Source organism: Heliangelus exortis, chromosome 21 (assembly GCF_036169615.1).
Source record: "Heliangelus exortis chromosome 21, bHelExo1.hap1, whole genome shotgun sequence".
Lineage (NCBI taxonomy): Eukaryota > Metazoa > Chordata > Aves > Apodiformes > Trochilidae > Heliangelus > Heliangelus exortis.
Window position 1 is genome coordinate 9,074,903 of NC_092442.1, and position 21,851 is coordinate 9,096,753.

Consider the following 21,851-nt stretch of genomic DNA (forward strand, 5'->3'; position numbering starts at 1 on the left):
TCATTTAGTCACAAGTTAAACCAACTTCTCCAGCTGTTTCCAATATTGGCAACTTAGGCTTTTGATTGACACGTTGCCATGTTTGTTGAATTTGTCTCTCAAATATTTTAAAGAGTTTATACTATACCTAAGTTGAAAGCTGCTTGGGTGAGGGGCTGTATTAGAGGAGAGCTATCTAAGCGTAGCATAGGATTAAGATTATATAAGGGAGTTTATATCCTCTTTAAAATGTGTCTAACAAGTGGCTGGTGGGTCAAGTATGTGCCCAACAATTTCATTTGTGTTTTTAAAAAGCACTTAAGCTCCATCCTCACCCCTATAGTCTATATTCCAGAGAGGCAAGAGGTCCTCTGTGATGATGGTAGAACAAAAAATACAAGGAGGATTTAAAAAGCTTAATTAATTTGTAGTATCTTTGCACTTTAGTGGTGTTACATGAGGAGAAATTTGGCCTTCAAGCTAGCAGCTTCTCTGTAAGCAGCATTCCTGGCTTTGCATATCAGATATGAAATTTGTTTGGAATGTTTGCTATAAAAATACCTAAGCATGAACTTACATCAGCGTGAGAGTAACTTCAGCTTGACCTTTCTCTGGCTCTGATGTGGTAGGATTATTCTGTACAGCACCCGTAACTGAGGGCAGTGACTTGGGACTTGCTGTTTTCACGGGCCTTGTTTCTGTGCAGAAACAATCCTTGGAACGAGCTGCCGCTGGAAATCAATGTTTTCTTTCAAACTCCTTATTTTCTGCTCGGGAGTGACTCAGGCTATGTTACCAGGCATAATGTTGTAACAAAGCCATTTGGGAAATCCTCCCCTTTGTCTATAAGCACTGGGCTGAATACTAAAAGCAAACATGCTAAAGAAACAGCAAAGGCCAGAGGTATTTCTGATCCTTTTACCATTCAGCCCGTGTTTCTGTTCCAGGCACCGAAAGGACATTTTAATGGCACCGGAACTTCCTCCTGTCACCCCGTACTTCTCCTTAGAGGACTTTCTGAGGAAAGCCCCGATCCTCTGGGAGGTATGAGGGGGGCTGAGAGGCTTAGGCAGAGCCTACAGACCCAGCGGGCTGCCGGAGGGGGGGTAGAGGCCATTTCTCCCGTTCTCACCTCTCCCGTGCCCACCTGAGGGGAAAGCGCTGACAGTTTCTCAAGTCCCAGGCTGCGAAGCCCTCAGGGCTGAGCTCTAACCTCGGGGGAAGACCAGGAGGGCACCCCGAGACGCCTCTCTCGGGTATTGCCGTTGTCCCTTCTCCCCAGGGAGAGGCAGGATCCCGGGGGGATCCTGTCAGCCGCTTCCCTCCCCCCTAATCCCGAGCAGCTCCTGAGGAGAGAAGCGACCGAACCGCGCGCGGGCAGCTGGGCGGGAAAGGAGGAGAAGGGGTGGGGTGGCGTCACGTGACGCGGGGCGCTCTTCCCCCAACCTTCCCACACCCCCCCCTAACCCCCCCCCGGCCTTCCCCGACTCCGTTAGGAGGGAGGAGCCGAGGGGGGCGGGGGGGGAGCGCACACCAGGGGAACAGCCCCTTTCCTCCCCCTCCCCGGTATCACGTGACGCGGCGGGCTGGGCGGGCCGCTTCACGTGACCCCGCCATGGAGGCGGCGGCGGGGAGGGCGCGCGGCCGCCTCCTCCCCCCGTCCGGCGCTGCCCGCCCCGCCCCCCCCCCACCCCCAACCCCCCCCTCCCGCCCTCTGCTGCTCCCCCGCAGTCGCCAGAGGCACAGCCCGGGCTCCGCGGCGCCCAGCCGGCCGGCGGGGGAGGCCATGGACTGAGCGGCATCATGGGCGCTAAGGAGTCCCGCATCGGCTTCCTCAGCTACGACGAGGCCCTGCGAAGAGGTAAAAGGGTGGAGTTGTGTGTGTGGGGTGGTGGTGGTGGTGGTGGTGGAAGGGAAGGAAGGGAGGGGGTGGGGGGGGGGGTGGGGAGCGGAGCGCCGAGGGCCTGCGGGGCGGGGTGGGGGTGTGAGGCGGGAGGGGAGGCCCCCGCGCTGCTCCTGTCAACGGGCGGTGTCTGGCGGCTCCGCGCACCACCATGACAGACCCCGGCGCGGAGGCACTTGCGCCGTTTCTCTACCTCAGGCTCCTTCCCCGCCCCCTTCCTCTCTTCCTCCCCCCTTCTCCCCTCCTTCCCGTGTTTATTGATTTATTTCTCTCCCCTCCCTCAATAATGGGGCCTGCGGGGTGCATCTCCTCTCCCCGCCGCCTCCCCCCCATGGCACCCGGGGCCGGTGGCTCTCGGCGGGGCCGTCCCGCCGCCTCTCAGCCCGGGCCAGGGGCAGCAGCCGCAGGGCTGGTGGTACCGCCAGACCCTCCCGGCCTTCGGCCTCGCCTTTGGCTTCTCGCTCCTTTGCCGGTTCTCCTGGAAAACAGCGCTGGGAAGATGCTGCTGTGACAGGACCCGCTCCTCGCCCCGCGCTGCCCGGCAGCTCCCGGCTCTCCCGTCCCCGCCGGCTCCTCATGTTTGCTTGTGATAGGGAACAAGCATCTCCATCGCTAGGATGAAAGATGAACGTAGCTTCCTTGGTTTAATGTGTCTGTGTCGCTGCTTTAGCCGGTTTCTAGATTTCTCGTGGAGAATTTAAAGAGGAACTAGCCAAGGCAAAACATAAACAAGCGAAAATGCTCGCAGCTGCAGGGCTCCAAGGCGACAGGCAAGCTGCACCCTGTCAGCTACCTTGCTCTGGACCTGATATCCAAGTCCAAGGACAAAGAGGGACAGTAATTTTCGCCTGTGAATGGTTTGCAGGGAAGATAGTTTTTCATAATTGTGGATTCATGTGATGTGGTAGAGATAGTTCAAGCAGTTCACCTGTTTGACACTTGAAGCATGGATGAGATTCATAAGCTCCAACCAATACGTGGCTGCCTTTTTTATTTCTGCTTACACCTGAGAAGCTTGTAATGACTGGTAAGGGGAAACTGTGAGGAGGCACTGAGTGTTAATTGAAGGAGAAACAAATTTATGTGCAAGGGGATCTCTGCTGAGTTTTTTTTTCTACAGTGGAGTCATTGAAGGATGACATGTCAAATAGGAGATGGAGCAACATACTGTCAAGCAGAAGGAACAAATACGTTTCAAACAAACTCACTTTCATTACAAATTTTAAACCTAAGAGCCTTGAAGAATTCTGCTTTTAGTGAAAGCAGTGGTGTAGATGTTTTTAGAGGAGCTAGAGTCAAATGTAGCTTGGTAGAAGTTTGAATTTGAGTATAACAGGAAGCCTTTGAAATTAGCTTCTTGGTGAAAAATACATTTACTTGGTCAAGATGTATATTCTGAAGTTCATAAATAGGAAAAACCAACTGTTTTGCATTTTAAATTTAGATTTAAACTCATATACTGCTTCAAAACCAGGAAGTTGATCTGGATGTTTCCTAATTTGAAGCTTACATGACAGAGAAATAAGTTTGATTTTTTTAGAAGTTATTTAAAATTATTTCTTGTGCGGTAAATAATATTTTTCTTTGATGTTATTCTATCCGTATGAGGCATTTAACACTGTTTTTCTGTGGGAGAACAGAAAGGTTGTTTTAAGCTCTCTACTATAAATTGGTGTTTTGCTAAATAACTATGTTGTTTACTTAGCCAGTGAACCATTGTATGTATAAAACAGGATAGTTATCAAAACACTGTTTGTTAGGCCGTTCTTACTTGCACAGAACCATGCTGCTACTTGTGGCATTTCTGTGGATGCAAACAGCACTAATGGATAAACATTAAAAAGAGAAAGCAAAGTATATTTATGCCCAGTTAGATCTGCTTTCTCTGACACTGTGTCCTGGTCAGTAAATTACAAGGAAATTTTATATTGTACAAATTCTTAAACTGTCAATTCTTTCTGTGGAGTGGTTACAGTCAGTAGTAAGTAGTTAGCTATTAATGTAGAAGTAGTAATCATTCAGAATGGTGTGAGCATATTTTTGAGGCACTAATTTCATTGTCAGCCCAGAATATCTGGACAAATGCAATGAGTGCTGCTGGTTCTGTAAGCTTCAGCAAAATAGGGCTGACTTTTCAGCTGTGAATGGCTGTGCTTTTATTTACTGCAATTTCATTTGGGGAGTAAGCAAAGGTTGTGAGGGTGAGGAGAGTTTTTGTGGTTAAAGGCTCACAATATAAATAGCTGTAGCTAAAATGTAACTTCTGTTCAAGGGGGTGAAAATGTGAGAGCAGTCCAGTGTTAATGGCCTTTTTCACCCTTGGACATGAGATAGTACTGCAGTTTAATTTTTTTATGCTCACTGGCACAGGCTGCACCGTGGATGATGTGGCCATGTGGATGGACACGATGAAGTTGTTTTGTGTCCACCTCTGTGCCTTGTTGGTCTCCCTTTTATCCTCCTGGCCCTGTAAAATCCAGTCTGGTTGTGTAGTTTGGGAGTGAAAAGCAAGGGATGCTATTTCAGGCCTCTCTTCTGTTGTTATGAATATTGCCACATTATGGTTATCTTATTTATAGTAGCCAGAGGCACTACTTTGCCTCTTGCTGTGGAAAAGGGATGGGTTCTGGTGAGAGCTCTTCCTCACCACGCAGACCTCCTGAGGATGACTTCTCTGTGAGGAGGTGAAATTCATGGACATTATAGGAAAGGTCATTATAAGTCAAGTAAAACATGTGCTTCATTCCATGAGCTTATTGGTTATTTTATCAAACTGAGATTGTTATGGCATAAACTGGTAATGTTGCTCTTAAATTCTTTTGCTTTTTTTTTTTTTTTTTTTTTTTTTTTCCCAAACTCTAACAGCAGTAATTTTCTCCCTAGGGCAGTGCCAAAAGTCAGGCAGGCTCCCTTAGCTCAGTATCCCTCTATGCTTTGGTGCCTTCCCTGATGTGTGCCTGGGATTCCTGACTCCTCTGCCACCCTCCTCTTCATCAGGCAGTCAGGATGCTTGTTCTTCCTGAGGATTGCCCACTCTTAGGCCTTGCCTCATGCCAAGGAGCCAGCACTCTAAAGCCTGCCTTATCTTTTACTTGTTCTGCTGGCAGCCTTGACACCCAGTTCCTAAAAGGGCTGGTTTTGGGCCAATAAAAATTTTAATAAAGAACTTTCTATTACTGTTATCTTAACCCCAGCACAGCAGCTCCTGCACTGTGCTGTTTTCTGTACAGAATATTTTAATTAGGATTCCCCAGGAAAGAGGGAGCTACGTGGTATTGGTGGCCAATTTATTTCCCATCCTGAAGGACTGTTTTCCAGTGACTGTTAACATCCTTGTTTTATGTAACTTTTAAAATGTAATTGCAGACTGAGCATAAATTTATGCAGGTAGTTGAAATCTGAAATTATACAATCTATAGTCAAAGTTTCTGTGAATGCTGCTTAGAGCAGGTCATGCTTGCTGCTTAGAGCAGGTCATGCTCAGGCCATTTTCAGTTTATGTATGCTAAATACTCAGTCAGGTAACCACTGAAACAAAAGAAATGTCAGTGAATAATCAAATCTGTCAAATTTGTGCCAGAGGGGAAGGTGGGGTTTTCTTTCTGCTTAAAGCAAGGTAAAATTTTTGTTGCCCGTATGCTGGGATGGAAGAAAAGGGAACTGCCAAATGTCAGTGTGGTCAGTGAGTGTGCTGTGTGGAGAAATGAGTGCTGCTGATAGACCCATTTCATTCTGCTTTGTTTTGCACACAGAGATTTCTGAGTGAAAAAGAGCAGAAAGGAAATAAAAAAAGTGCTGCCAGTCAAAACTGTGCATGAAATCAAAACGCCAGCTAATACTGAGGCAAAACTTGCAGGTGTATCAATTTCACAGTATTTCCCTCTGGGGAGGTCATGAAATAGTAATTTTTGCAGATGGTTTTCTTCCCTGTTTGTGCATCTCAAAGGTGCTGCCCGTTGGAGAATAACAAGCCTGTCAAAGCCAGGAAAACCTGCTTTAATTCACAAAAAGGTTGGTTAGTATGCTTTGCAGTAATGACTGATGGTATGTGATGGGCAGAGGATAAATCTTGCTAATGACCTTTTGTGTCTTTATTGAATTTGAAAAATAGCTACATTTGTTTTATTTAAATCAAGGCATATATAGCTGGTGTCTGATCATTAACATCCTCGAGCGTGCAGATGTAATAAATCTGACAAAGGGATGATGGAAAACTTGTGTGAATACCTGGTGTTCTGTTTGAGGTTGTCTTCATCTCAGCCTCATGAAAAAACCCATGGGCTTTGCCCTCGAGCCCATAAAAAACTGCCTTTTTAGTATTCTAGACCATGAACATTTTAAATCCCAGATGTGTTTTTAGGAAAAAATGATCAGGGAACCATTTTAGTGGTTTATTCTGTTCTTTCCATGTGCCTCAAAGGCAATTGTTCTACTTCCCTTTCTCTCATACTTGACAGACAGTGCTAGGACACCATAGGTGGAAGTTCTTCAGGATATCTTGTTTTCTAGGGCTTTTCCTTCTGCTTAAGGAGCTTGGAGTTTTCAGATGCATGTGATGAGAATGCTTAGATGCCTTTTTTTTCTTTTTTTTTTTTAGCTATCAGAATGAATAGCATCCAGTGTTGAGGCAGTCTAGATTATACAGCACGACTTGTGATGTCAGCCAGTATTTGATGGCTCTAGGGCTCTGTCATATGATTAAAGCAGGTATGAATGCATAGCTTCACACTTCCTGTTTATAAATCTGTAGAGCTGCAAGTAGCTGCTCAGATTCACAGAGCAGTAATTATTTCACAACTTTGGCATTCAGTTCTGATGCTTGTTTTGGGAGGATACCTCAGTAGTCTCTGCTGAACATGTACGACACTGCACAAGTGACTTGGGGAATTCTACTGAAGCTTCCACAGACTGATTGATGAAGAGGCTCCTGTTAGAAGAGAGGTTTCCTCTCTAATTCTTCACCTGCTGAGCTGCAGTGACCACTTTCTCTTCTTTTACTTCAGTTTCCAAGTTTAGAGAAGTGGAGTCGGTGGTTTTCAACCTCTTCTTCCTTATAACTGCCCAAGTTATTTCCTACTGGAAATGAGGAACATTTGTGTAGTGAACTAAAGTCAACTGACAGTAAGTTTCCTTTCCTGAGGTGCCTTTTGTGGCCTTTAGAAGTTCTTTATAAAATACCAATTGAAAACTTAGAGTTTAGAGGAAGACATTGCTGCTTAGGCTTCTGTGAGTGCTGTGGTTCTGAGGGAGCTGGTCGTGTATTCTTTAGTGGCTTTTTAGTGATTCTTAGGTCTAGCTGTACCAAGCATTGCAGTAACTTGGTGAGTAAGTGTAAAAATTTTGGATGTGCACAGAGTGCAAATCTAATAGAAGAGGATTTAAGAACAAAGATGTTTCATAAACAAGAAACAGTTGAACATCTTGAAGCAAAAGGCCGTTAAAACCTTGAGATTCAGTAAATGTTGGGAGTCCTCTGACTTTTTCACTTTTGACAGGTGAATTGTGTCTCTAAATAAAAGTAGGCTCTCAATATTAGATGTATTTTTGTCCTGTCAGCATGGTAGTAGAGAGTGAAATGAAAGTGGTCAGGAAAGCTGCCAAATAAGAGTAAATAGATAATATCATTCCAGCCATGGTGGCTTGAAGTTAAAGGATAAGCTGAACAAATCCTCATTTGGTTAAATATCTGGATATAAGCTAGCAGTATGCAATGAGGCTATTAGGTACTGAATGTATTTTCTTATATTGATGTAGACTAAAACTGAATACTTGAAATACTTACTTGTTTTATAGATTATATGCCTATACATCTCATAGCTCATGTAACTCTCTTCTTGTTCTGCTTTATTCCATGTATTTTAATCAATGAAATCAGCTATGTTCGTGGTAACCTCTCTCTAACAAGTTTGTAATTTTTATGCCTCTAATAGCAGGTGCTTTTTTTTTTTGTTTTAATTTTTAAATACACACACCCAGAGAAAGTTGTTAAACTTTCCAACTTAGAGATGTTCAAGACCTGCCTGGACAAAGCCCTCTGCAGTCTTGTCTTGAGTGCTGACCCAGTTCCAAGTGCAAGGTTAAACCAGGTGACCTCCTGAAATACTTCCCAACCTGATAGAGTCTATGAAATATTGCTGTTCATCTTGAATTTTGTAAAGCTTTGTTTTTGTGAAATACAACGTCAGGGTCCTGAGTCTGCTTGTCAGTGTCCTACAGAGAAAATAAACCAAGACAAAAATAGAAACTGGGAAGCTTTTCAAAATTATGTGAAGCATCTCTAATGAAATGTGAAAGGAAAGAAAAAAAACCAAACTCAAGAGGGGGCTACTTCAGTCCTGTTGTACTTGACCTGTAACACTATCAGGCTTTCTGGCTCCTGGCACTGTGGGAGAAATAAGTAAAGCAGCCCTCATCCCCTTTCTTCTGCTTAAAGGGAAGCCAGCCTGCTATCTGATTTTATAAAATAAGGCATTCAGTTCTTTAGTACTCAGAAAAATGAAATCACATTAAAAAAATGAGCCTGTGGAGGGATGACAAGCTTAGTGACAAAAAACACAGCATTAGCAAGTGAGGTGATTAGGTGAGGCATGATATGTCTGTTTAATTCTAGAAATAAAGATTATTGTACAGCTGCTTCTTTGTGATAGGACTGATTATGATTTTTCTGTATTTGAAGAAAACACGTTGCTAATATCTGTCATTTAGAAAATGTCAGAGTATCTTCTGAAAATCGAGCATATTTTTGGTTAGGTTGTGAATTCATTAATTCGTTCTAAGTAATTTGGTACATGGGGACTTCCAGGTATGTCTAATGAGTTGTATGTCCTTGAGCTCTTGTCATGGCATCTGTATGACTTAGCTACTAATTATTTTCAAAACGATCCTGCTCTTTTTTCATCTGAAAAGAAATTAAAAATACAGTAAGCATACAGAAAAAGAAATGCAGGAGGGGCAGAACAAGTGTTACGTTTTCAAACACCAGAATTGTTTCTATTCACTGACATTATTTCAAGGACTGCTTAAATCAGAGATACTTAGTTGAGTTATTTAACAGTAGTTATTAATTTTCAAGATCTGCTCAGCAGGGAGCTGTGCATCCAGCTGAGTGTGACTGGGGCAGGTTAGGTGCTTGGGTTGAGAGCTGCAGTACTGCTGACTGGGAGGGACTGGGAGTGCACCAAGAGATGTTTTGGTGGAGCCTTGCAGGGTAAGGTGATTTCCTAGTGTAAGTTTCACTATAGGAAAGAAAGATCTGGAGGCTAATTCTAAATAAGACTTTTTAAATTTTGAAGTATTTTTAAAACAAGTTATTTCTTCATTTGTTATATTGCTTGAAGCAGTTGCCTTTTCTTTAAATTATACTTTATCTGAATTACTGTGAATATCCATTTGATATTTGAAGTATTGAAGAACTACAGAAAACATCTTGTAACATTTAATTTTCATATGAAAAGGTCATTTACATAATGAGACAATGAAGCCTTTGGGCAAAGATGAATGTGGAAGAAGAATCCATTAAGGTAGATTCTTCCTAAGAGTTTCAATGAGCCTAATTCACAAAACTTTGAATACTACCTTATTGTTAGCACTTACTGGAATAAAAATACTCTGCCTAAAATGTAGCAAAATCCTAATGCACGTCCTCTTTTGTGATTTCTTCAGGGTTGTGGTATTTTGTTAGTGGTGACTGTGCCTATATAGCTTCAGTGTTTTCAGCTTAGATGTGTAACAATACTTAGCATTTCTTTTTTATGTAATGATTTTTAACACCTCTGAGAAGTGAGGGTTTTGTAGTCCTTTTCAGAGGAGGGGACATCCTGTGATGTTCAAAATCCTTTGAAACTTTCTTTGCCTAGTTTAGAGTCTCAATTGGACCTGGAAGTTCTGAGAGGTGATGTCAGCAGCCCAAAATAAGAGATAATTGGCATTCTGCATAGAAATGTATTCTCCATCCTTTAAAAATAAAACCTACTACAAGCCCTTTTGAATTCTTCCTCACAGGCTGTGTTTTTTATTCACACTGTATCTGCCTTTTTCAAGCTAGTCTTCCACTTGTCATCCACTCATACAATTTAATTCATGTTAAGTATTTAATAGAGAATGTATGCCTTTGTTTCTTTTGTGTTTTGAGTTGATCTTCCTTATCTCAATTTATGGCAATAATGGAATTGCTCAGGTTTTGTCCTGTGGCAGAGTGCTTTGGCAGCAAGTCTTGAACAGAAGTACTTGAACAGGTTTATTCTACTGTCTCAGTGGAACAATGTAGATGATCATAAGACTGATTTAGCTGTTTATTTGGAGGTTTTTTGACAGCTGTTTTAAGTGAGCAATTTTACTGCATGCAGAACATTTGGAAAATTGTTCTTTTAAAATTCTAAAACCTTGAATGAAAAAAATGTGGAAGAAACTCAGAAACCTAAGCAGAACATGAAGTGCCAGATTTAATAATTCTGTAGATGCAGAGAAAAAGAACTGAAAGTATTGGGACAGTAATTATGAGAACTTCAGTTTTGCAGATTAAATTAGTTCTAAAAATGAACTTGAATATGGCATCATTAATCTATTTTGGGCTGAAGAAGCACTTCCTTTCCATCCATCTTTCTAGTTGTTAGGTGTTATCCAGAAACAAAATCTTATCCTGCACTGGAAATTTCCTAGAGTTGTCAAGATGATTTTTGCCATGTTTTCCCTGACAATGTCATATGCTTAAAGCCTGAATTTCAGTGAAGAAATTACAAAGGTGGATTTGCACTTGGCATAGGTGAGGCAGCATTGCTTTAAGAAGCAGCATCATGGTCTGCTGTGTACTTTGTGAGGATGTTAATGAAGATGGTTATCAGTGGAAAAGCAATCTAAGAACTTTCTGATCCCTGTTTTCCAATCTGGCTGCTAACAACGTCCCTTTTCTTTTCCTAAAGAAGTATAATCAATCTTTCTGTCACTAACAAATTCCCCATTTTTTGTGTGTTACCTGCACTTCGGGGTTGACTTCTAATCACCTTGCTGAAGGAATAGTTGTGCAAATGTGTTGTGTAAATAATCCTGTTCTTTACACAAGGAGTAGGCACTGTAGATAGGCTAAAGGAGGAAGGGGCCATAAATATAAGTAAAGGAACCCTAACATCCATACTCAAGCTGTGCTGATCAGCTAGCTGAGTGTGTTTTCCCTTCCCCAGCCTCACTATTTATTTCCTCAGGGCCTCTAGAAGGGTAGCAACACCTCATCTTGGAAGGAAGGATGAGTGCTCTGGCAAGGGGCTGTGTGCCCTGTGATTGATCAGGGCTAGAAGTGGCCTGGTTCAGTCAGTGAGGACGAGGTGATCAGTTCTTTAATTGATAACACCAATTACTTTTGTCCTATTGCAGCCTATTTTACTTCAGTTTGCAGCTGTAAGCATGGTGGAAGTTACTTCAACCAACTGCAGAGATTTCTGAATTTTCAGCTTCTTTCAGGTGTCTTCCCCGGCTTGCAGGATTGGATTGGTAAACATATAAAAGTAGGCTCCTTTAATTCCTGAGGATATAAAATACAGCCAATAAGATTCGAGTGCTCAGGTGGTGGAAGGATTATTTCACTGCTGGGGCTATTATGTAGCAATCCCTCCCCACACTGCTCCGTTGGGGAGGGTTGTCACAGAACCTGTCCTGATGAGCTTTGCTGGAAGCAAACCTAATCCAAACAGCAGTGTGACCGTGTGTGTGCCCTGGTGGAGATACTTTACAGATGGATAAAACAGGCTAATAATACTTAATGGCATTCTTTTTGAGGGTGGTAATGGGGAGATAGTAAGCTCTTTGAAGATTAAAAGCGTCACATAAATGCTAAGTATTCATGTTACAGAAAATTGGCAAATCCTATTGTAATAACAAAATCTTCCGCTCTCTGCACACAAGATGTTAAACCTTTGATATGCATTATGGTTTGGTCTAATAGAACCAAGGAAAGCTTTATGAACCAGGATCAGCTACTGCTACCAAAAAGCAAAGAATAAGTAGGAGCAAAAAAATACAACTGGATTGAATAATCTGATTATTATTTTTTTATAATCGAAACTGTGTTGCTCGTAAATTCCGTAAATATTGGTAAATGTCATCAGAAGTTTAACCATTAGTGAGATGCACTCTATGATTTGAGTACTGCCATTTTTGATAATCTAGTTAGGAAAGATTCCCTAAGAGTGGATTAATTTTTTTGTCTGTTTTCCCCTGAAATATTCTCAAGTGGATTCCTTTCTGGCAGGGGTGAGTGGGTGTGGAGGTTGTCTTTTGAGTCATAGCTGGTTCATTTATCTCAATTGTATTCTGCAGTGTGTTCTTTCTATTTGGGGATCTTCCCAAACATGTTTTCTCTTCACTTGCAATTTTTACCTCTTTGAAGCTTTTTAGTAATTGCTTTGGTTCTTGACAACTTCATAACCGCAGCCATTAAGTCAAAATAAAGACTAATGAAAAAAGTAATAAAATTTCCATGTATAACTAGGATGAAGATTCCTGTGGGAAATATTGAGCAAGTGATTACAGGGAAGATAATTGTCTGGTTAGAGAATTGTATGCTCTGTGAGTTTGATATTGAACCTGTAAAATTGTCACTTTAAAATCAAAATATTAGAATTATTAAAACCTGAGCTGGAAGTCAGAAGGGGCTTGAGTTAGGTGAATTTTGTTTGCTTTCTGAAGGATGATCAAGTTGTCTGTTTTATTAAAATTCAGGTTTGGTTATTTTTAGTAAAGAATAAATGTGGTGTTTTGCTGATGGTTGCAAATTATTGCTTGCTCTGTATGCTTGAGATCTGCAGGGCTTTTTTGCTGTTGTTCTTGGAGCACTGGCATAGCAAACTGTTTTGCATCCAATAGTGATGTTGGAAATTCAGATTTTGTGTGTGTTTTCGTAGAGTACTGTGGGCATTCTGATGCTTCCAGTTATGGGGAAAAGTACCAACGACTCCATACGTTTAAAGATACTTCAGTCAGATGAGCTCAAAGTTTCTTGACCCTTCACCTTAACTGAACTTTTTATCCTCTCTTGTTTTTTCTTCCTGCTAGTTCAATAATTTGTCTCCTGCTGTGATTTTCAGCATTCTTTACATTATGGTCTTTTACCTATATTTGCCTTTTTTTGAGGGGGATAATTTTGTTTCATGTAGCCACATGAATGAAGAATTTTAAGCTTTTGAAACAAAGATTCTGTCGTGTTTTTCATGCTTCTTTCTGCTGCCCATACTAATGGAAGTGATGATGTGTGTGTTACTTCTGTGAATCTGGTATAGATGGAGGTACCAAATCAGTGATTTGTTTTCAGCAGTCACTGCTCTCCTCTCCTCTTTCCAGAGAAAGAAAACAGATTTGTGCCTTGCTTCTGTGTCTGGTTTGTTATCGATGGTGCTTGTGGCTGTTAGTTCACAGCAGACATTGCAGATCAACTCCACCTCCCCCCAGTTAAATATTGGGCTTCTCTTCTTTCCTCTGGTTAAAGCAGCTCCTTAGCAGTAGCATGTAGTATCTTAAATCTTTATCCAGCATCTGCCTGGTGTAGACTAGAATTTGTATTCATTGGAGTGTAGTAGTGTAGTAGTATAGTAGTGTTGAGACTAAGACATGGAGAGGTTAAGTAGCTCTTGCCTGAATATTTCAGGCAGTATTAAGGGTTCAAATGCTCTGCTTTTGTACTTATTGTATGCTTTTTGAAAGCTGCATTTTATCTCATCTGTATGACCACTGCATTTTTATGTATGCCTGCTTGGGTTCTGAAGGGTGGGGGAAGCAGCATTGTAAAGGAAGGTATTTTTTGTGGTTTGCCTGACTTTCCTGATAAATAGGAATTTAAAATGCATTTACTCACTCCCATTGCACATGCCATAGGGAAGGTATATAGTAATGATGTTATGTAAGCTGTGAGGAATCCATTAAGCCTGACTTACCACTTCTTTTAACCTGTAGACAAACCTCCTTTACAATGAATATTGTTTCTTGTAAGGCTTAACATTCAGGTGTGAGCTGTTGTGTCTTCAGCACCAGTGTTTGCCCATAAATTTTGGTGTAGTCTGTAAATCTTTAGACTTCTCTGCAAGGACATTGGAGAGCAGCCACATGCTGGAAGGTGGGGAGAGAAGTTGGTTATGAGGATGGCAAAATGAACCTGAAGTCTGGGCATTCAGCCTTGCATAGTTTGAGCTTCAAACACAGTTTTATTCTAAAAACTCCACCATGACTTGGCAATAAATACATGGAATGAAAGCAGTGGTTTCCAGCATGGGATTGTTTTGAAAGGCCCCACACAAATCATTGCCTGGATAGACGTGAGCTTAAAAAAATAGCAGAATCCTAAACCCATATAAACAGCCTTAAGTTTAAGTAACACTGTTAAACTAAAAATATCCTCAGCAGTTGAGTGAGCTGAAGGTTTGTTACAATTACTGTAAGTTGCAGTGACATTTTTAGCTGAGGTTGCATGGTTTCATTTAAACTTTATTAAACAAATTGGAGCTTGAATATTCCCTGGAGAGCTGGAAGCAGCACTAATCTTCTGTTAAACTGTCTTTAACTTTATTGGAAACCATCCAGCCAAGGTAGCAGACAGGAGCTTTGTGCTCTTGAAAGTTGCCTACACAGAGTGACAGTCATTTTCCTTTCGTGGAAAAACCCCACTTTTTTCAGTGGTGGGTTTTGGAAGTAGGTGAATACAATTTTAAGAATTAGAATACAGTATCTGACTAATGAAAATGTCTTTATTATTTTTCAATAAGAACCTCACAGTAAGAAGTTAGCTGCTGTAGTCTTGAGAGGTAAAGGTTGGGTGTGCAGTTCCAATGAAACTGCTTTCTCTGCCATAAAATGGGGGTTGTGCTACCAGTTATTGGTAGGAGCAACACAGAGATGATTTTTGCTGTGCTGGTGGCCACAAATGCATTTTAGGAAGTCTTACATGTTGTATTTTTCACTGTCAGGTTATGAACACAGCAAGAGTGGCATCTGGTAGTGTAGTGCCTGTCTAATGACAGCAGCTTGGGAATGGCCTTTTCTTAGGTGTTTGTTGGCAGTTGTCTCCTGAAAATGTTTGATTTGAAAGTCCATTGTAGTATCTGTAAAGCTGTAAGCATCTGGTTAGTTAATGCTTCGTTTGTAAATAAAATTTGTGCCAAATGACCACAGAGCAGATTGGATTAACAGGTGAGGAGTTCAAAGAAATTAATGGAGGGGGAGAAAAAACCAGAAAGGAGTCTGTTTAATAAAGTGTGTGTGTGCTTATGCAGATAAAAAAAAAGACAATAAATTTTTTTCCTCGAAGAATGGTTGCTAGATTTTGTCTAGGGTCTAGGTTGTTTGCTTTGCCTTGCCAAAATATTGAAGCCAATATCTTCCATTTTTTATGTCCTATAGCAATCCCAAGCTTTTACTCATTAAACATATGGCAGGGAGTTGTTCCTGTTGGCTGAAAATTTGCTGTCACTACACTGTGCATGAGAAGTGTGGAGGGAGAGGAGGTGAAGCATCCTTCTGATTTCCAGCACTCCTGGTAATTTCTTGCACATGTTTGGAGGGAAGGCTGTGACCCAAGGGTCACTTTCTTTGCAGCATCTTCATTTTGCTTCCTGTTTCCCTAATTCAGAAGAGCTGGGGAGTGTGGAAAATATCGCTTCAGGTTGTAAATATTGGATCAAAAAGTCTGTTTCCAGTTAGCTGGGGAAAATCTTGGAAGAAAACTTAATTGGTTTGCCTAAGAAAAAAAGCATCACATGTGAAGACCCTGAGAAAGTGATTCCATTGACAGATGTCAGTATGAAATAGTGAAATTGAAACACCATAGAAGCCAGGTTATATTACACCAGTATTCTTCTGCCATATAAAATATGCTTGTTTCACTAGAACAAGATGTGATGGTGGGAACTCGAGGAGGTCTTTGTCAAATCCATGTAAATTGATAGCACCAGGGATCTTTTGTTCACATTTTAGGTTTATTTCTTAGTTACACTGATGGTTTTATTTTTTTTCCTGGTCAAATGTACCCATAATAAAATTTTAGAAGAAACCTGACCCAGTTTCTGGCTTTACACATAACTGTTAAATGAAGTCACTAATCTGTTTCAGTGTTGACTAGGATTAAAATTAGGGAGGAATGTTTCAGTGTGATTTAAGGAGTGATTTTTTGTTTGATGACTGAATTAATTGAAATGTGTAGAAGCTTGGATGAAGCCCTCAAGTGTTCTGTTTTCTTTTGACTGACAAAAAGCTTGACAAGCTTTTAGCCACGTCAGGGTTGTTTCTGTCTGGCTTTTGTTATATGCCTTACTATAAATACAGTGAGATTGCTATCACCTACAGCATCAGTTCTTTTGGCTCCTAGATGATAAATATCTCTTTCTGTACTAAGGGTAACTTCTGTGTGATCTAGGTCAGAGTGTGTTGTTCTCTGCAACTTGATTTTTGACAAAGGAGTTGTTTATTTTCAGTGAGATACTGCACTTCTCAAACACTTGGTTAAAAATTTGCTTTATGCTTGTAAAATCTGAAGGCAAGGACTGCTTTTCAGGAACCTCATAAACAAGTACAATGGGATGTCATAAAATTTTTAACATTTAGTTGGGAGCAAGTTCAAACAGATTTTAGCTGGCAATCAGATCCTGGCTGTGCAAGGAAATCCTAGGTGAAGGATTGCATTTCGTCCAAAGTTTAATTATAGCATTTAATTCATGCTTCACTGTACTGTGCTTAAGCATGTAACTTGTGATTGGTTTGTTGTTGTTTGTTTTGGTTTTTTTTAATAAAGAAAAATAGACTGGTTGCTAGATGAAAATGCTTGAAGCATTCTGTTGGAGCTGCTTTTAATAATATTCTCCACTGTTGGTTACAGATCATTTATCTGGCTTATATGTAATGTAAAATTGATCATAAAGCCAACTTATTTTCCTTTTGTGTGGCAGTAATTGTGGTTAATTTAGAGCAAATTATAATACACTGTCATAGTCAGAGAAAACTTAGACAGTGAACTGTTGTAATCATTGATGTTGACTGTAGGGATGCTTCACTTTTTTGGAGAAGATGAGATTTAGATCTTTCCACTATTTAGGTGCAATAATGCATTTAATTTTGTCCTATCTTCTTACTGTAAATGTAAATGTAAGGTGTATAGGATTTTTGAGAGAATTTAAGGCATTGCATCTCTGTGGCATCTTTATTGACCAGAACTTTTTCCTCCTGTCTCACTCAACAGTCACAGACATAGAGCTGAAGCGACTGAAAGATGCTTTCAAGAGAACTTGTGGACTCTCATATTATATGACTCAACAGTGCTTCATCAGGGAAGTTCTTGGTGATGGAGTCCCTCCAAAAGTTGCTGAGGTAATCTATATCTAATTTATTAAAATCTGTGAAAGAAAAGCAGTGTTTTCTCATTTATTTATATATATTTTTTTTTGTCTTGGAAGTCCCGTTAACATGAAATGTAAGTATTCTGTTTTGTGCTCTTTGTGTTTTGTTAATTTTTTAAAATAAAAATAGCTATACTAAGACTTAAACTGTAGTGTTAAGCAGAGCTATTTTGAATGTCATTATTTGAATGTAATATAAAGGTGATTTGCCTACCTGGGCAGTGTAGCCTTGAAGGCATCTTGTGAAATCAGAATGATTAGAAGTGTGGAATTCAAATCTCTTGCTGTGACATTGTCTGTGAAGCTTATACAATCATTGTGTCCACATAAAGCACAAATTTATTTTTAATAATTCAGCCCTTCTAGCATTTGCAAATGGATTGAACTTCAGTAATTGAAGAGGATGATGTGAGCACCCTGTGGGTAGTATTTGGGTAGTGCTGTGTCTTAGAGCAGAACGAAGCTGTGGATCCTATATAATGTTTTCTGTAGAATTAGATCCTGCTGTATTATCAGCCTCATTTTTATGTTCTTGCCTTCAGTCATTTTTTAATAATCCTTAGTGGATAGCAATGAAAATTCATAGCTTGATGGGTGGACAAGGGGAGGATTTATTGGAGGTAACACAGAACCATACCAAGAAGAGTGTCTGCTTCAGCGTTGTGTCTGGTGAAACTGTGATACACAGGTGAAAGAATTTGAGAACTTTGTTGCCCAATACTTGTCTAGCAGTTGTTTAGAATACATTCTGCAAATGAATTCTAGTGTGTCCTGTTGCTGGGAAGGCAACAAGTGGGAGTTTTTCCACATTTTTATAGAGAAAGCTTAAAGGGCAGTTGGAGTAGTAAATCTGATGTAGCTTGTCTGTCTTAGATTTTTTAAAAAATTCTGTTACTGCAGCCCTGTGTCACTTAGTCAGATCTATGCAGTTCCCTTGACAGGCCCATGTCTGGTTTTGTTTGGTCACTCCCAGTCCTGGCTGAGTTTTTCCTTGAGGTGTAAACCCCACCTGAGGTGCAGGAGTGACTCAGTCACAAGCAGGGTGTTCATCCCTCCTCTTCCACCCCTTCCTTTGCTTGAGGATTCTGGCTGCAGCTTTGTGACTGCTGTTATTACTGGGGAAGGAAGTGGCAGCCAGAGGGCTTTTGGTTCCAGTAACTTCCTTCTTGTTCCACTTAACCTTGTTGCACCTTTTGTAGAATCCCAGCTCATTCAGGCTGAGGATCTTGAGGAAACAGGTCTGAGTTTTGTCATTAGATGGTTCTGAAGCTCAGTTTTGAGCTCTGCATCATATCCTTGAGAGACTGAAAGGAGCCATATGGCAGCCACTGCAGATGTGCAAGTCAGCAGGCACAAAATGCATTCTTTGGGAATTTATTTTTTTTTTTTAATAGGAAAAACTACAGGTTCAAAGCCTCACTCCAGAAGGGCTTTCAGATTGCTGAGGATTGGTTTCCTCCTTATTCCACTGCATTGTAACATTGGGCTGTCTGGAGAAATGAGTGAGCAAGCAAGAAGCTGTCTTCATTGGATTATAACTTTTTAAAAAATATTGCTGTTCTTGGAATATCCCTGTGCTTCACAAAATAAAAGACCTCAGAGATGCCATTTTATAGGTACTGGAAGAGCTACAAAAGTGTAAGAGAATATTAGAAGTGTGTTTAGCTGAATGTGAGGTGATGAGACTAAAAAGCTCCAGAGGATCCTTGGTATAAGTTGTTTCTTTTAGTTCTGGTATCTCTGTTGTGCCTCTTAACTTGTTAACTTCTCTGTTTTATTCTTCCAGGTTATCTACTGTTCATTTGGAGGAATATCCAAAGGGCTGCACTTCAATAACTTGATAGTTGGATTAGTTCTACTTACAAGAGGAAGAGAGGAAGAGAAAGCAAAATGTAAGTATGGAACTTAACAACAGTAACAGCAGGGTGGTGGAGAGAGAGTGTAAAATCTGCTATTTTGGTATGTTACCAGGGCATACATTTGCCAATAAAACCAGTAATTTTTCAGACAGTTTTAGCTGTGTATTTTGAAATTCAGTGCATTTTTGTTTTCTCTCCTCACCAACATGAAACATTTAAGTCATCATGAATGTAAATGTTAGGATCCTACAGAAAGACTGTTGAGCACTGTATGTGGGCAGAGGAAGGAGGGTGGCACTGATATTTTTCAAAACAAATTAAAGCATTTCCCTACTGACTTCTGTTGTTTTGTCTTTTTTCTCAATCTGCCTTGATAGTATTTGTGTTCCTTTTGATTAGCAGACAATGGTAAAAGAGACTTTCTTATCACAGAATCATAGAATTGGCTGGGTTGGAAGGGACCTCAGAGATCATCAAGTCCAACCCTTTCTTGACTTAAACCTTGATGAGCTATATTGATATGGAATTAGCTTAGTTTTTAGTCCTTTTAGTCCCAGTTGATGCATAGCCTTTGACATTCTCAGCTAGCTGTAAACTTAATAGTTGAAAAACTCTATCTCCCATAGTTACTTAAATATATCTCTGCTTCCTCAGATATTTTCAGTCTCTTTTCTAATGAATCTGGGAGTTATGTTGTCCGTGAAGAGATGGAGAAGATGCTGCTTGTGGTTGATGGGAAAATCCCAGAGTCACTCAAGAAATGTTTCTCTGAGGTATTTCATCCAGCTTTTATCCTGCTGCATTTACAAAAAAGTGAAAATTACATTGGGTAGTTTGCTTTTCTCTGACATATCCATGGTCGTGCCTGTATGGGAACAGGCTGACCTTGTTTAAGTTGGGTAAAATCTTATAGTTTTATGTTGTAATATTATATGTAGTTTGTATTGCATGTGGATAGCAGCTTAGTGTATAAATGTTTTGGTTGCTTCATTTGTTATCAGTGGATATAATCAGTAAAATCTTGTAAGCATTAGACATTCCACTGAAAAACTGGTTGACTAGAAGCTCTGTTTGTGGGTATCAGATTACTTAATTACCTTACATTTTATTGTACTGAAGGTAAGTTGGGTTATGGGTGTTGGCTGAGGCAAACTCATTTAATCTGGCAGTGCTATCATGTTGGCTTTGCAGGCAGTGATTGCATTCTTCATTCTTGGCTGGAATCATAAATCATATGTGTACTGCAGTCCAGTTTCTGGAGCTGACAAACTTCAGTATTTCTTCTTTGTAATTGCCCATCAATATGGTCTGATGAATTACACCCTAAAAGTTAATTGCACACTGTCTAAGAAATCCAGAAATATTTTATGAAGACTTGCAGGAAAAGAAGTATCAATCTGGCTTCAGACCATTTTCCTGTTCAAGAAAATGCTGTGTATTGATTTTTCTTTTAAAATGAAAATAGTGTAATAACCCACTCAGCAGGATTTACTGGCCTGTAAGTCACACTGGGTCATTGCTGCAGAGGGAGAAAGTTTAGTGCTCCTGCTGTGGGCCTTCCTTCCTGCCCTATGGCAGATGAGTTTATGCTTTCAAGGATGATGTTTATAGGTCTGTTCTTCAGAATTATTGCATGTACTCATCTAAAAATACAAGCTTTAAATATATACCTGGGTTTCCTTCACTCTTGTTTGTGAAATACAGGAAACAAATTCAGTGATACCTGTAGTGCTTTAGTTTCTCAAGTTCCATCATGGCTCAGCTGTAAACATTACTTGCTTCAAATGCTTTTTTTTCCCCCCTGTCCAAACTTTTCTTGTAACAATGCAGCTTTAGTGAAACGTGGCACAACTCTTGCTCCATTTAGAAAGGGCACTGCAAAAAGTAGAGGGAAAGTGGAGTGGAACAGGTGGCAAGAAAATGATGTTGCCTCTGGTCCAAACTGTTAGAGAAATAAAAAAATAATACTTGTGGGTTGCTTTTTCCTTCTCTGTCAACATGACAGGAGAGATTTTTTTGTTGTTGTTGTTTTTTGTTTTTTTTTGGTTAAGCAAGTGGTTCCATAATGGGTTAAATCCTGCAAAGTCCACATTGTTCAGTTACTCTCTGACTGTCATTCACTCTGCCTTTGTGCTGGCTCAGGTATTTATATGATGCCTTGATGCACTGGATTGGGAGACTGCTCTAGCTGAGAAGTAAACCCTTTTTCTGCAGCTCCTAATCCTGTAGGTTATTTTTCAGCTAGATCTGTTTGCCACATGACTGCACTAATGTGATTGCAGTAACAAAAGAGAAGGGATGAAGGATCAGCAGCAGGGCTGGTGAGAGGAGGGTTAGGACCATGCTGTCAGGCAGTGGTGTGGGTATGGGCAGATTAAACTGATGATGAAATAGCAGTGTAGCATCTTGGCTTCCTTGAATTATACCCATGCAGCTGTCTGTGATAGCTGCTCAGGGTATTGGGGTATTTCTGCATGTATTTGTTAGAGAAAAATGTGACACTCTAGTCTTGGAAAAAAAAAAAAAGTATAAACAGGAGGAGCATCTGGAACCTGAAATAATCTGTTAGGATTGGAGTAAGGAGCAAATGTTTCAGCAGTGATGGTGATGAACCATTGGAGCAAGCTGGCAAAGGAAGCAGTAGGTTTTCAATTTTCTGCAGTTGGCTGTTGCAGGTAGTCCATGGCCAAATGCAAATTGTTGGGATCTGCAGAGATGTAATTCAGTGAAGTTTAATGATCTGTG

The 21,851-nt window shown here is 40.6% G+C and overlaps 1 protein-coding gene across 5 annotated transcripts in view; it reads left to right on the forward strand.

Moving 5' to 3' along the window:
* The first annotated feature begins 1,686 nt into the window (after nt 1-1,686).
* Nucleotides 1,687-21,851, forward strand: part of USP32 (ubiquitin specific peptidase 32) — a 54,813-nt gene continuing 34,648 nt past the window's right edge. For 4 of the 5 annotated variants that reach the window (XM_071765673.1, XM_071765674.1, XM_071765676.1 and 1 more), the window contains exons 1-4: nt 1,687-1,840; nt 17,091-17,218; nt 19,034-19,139; nt 19,761-19,879. In XM_071765673.1, coding sequence (XP_071621774.1) covers nt 1,783-1,840; nt 17,091-17,218; nt 19,034-19,139; nt 19,761-19,879 — 411 coding nt within the window. In that variant the 5' untranslated portion in view covers nt 1,687-1,782. Of the gene's footprint in view, nt 1,841-15,316; nt 15,396-17,090; nt 17,219-19,033; nt 19,140-19,760; nt 19,880-21,851 lie in introns of those variants that run through there. The other variant, XM_071765675.1, reaches the window with a different exon arrangement.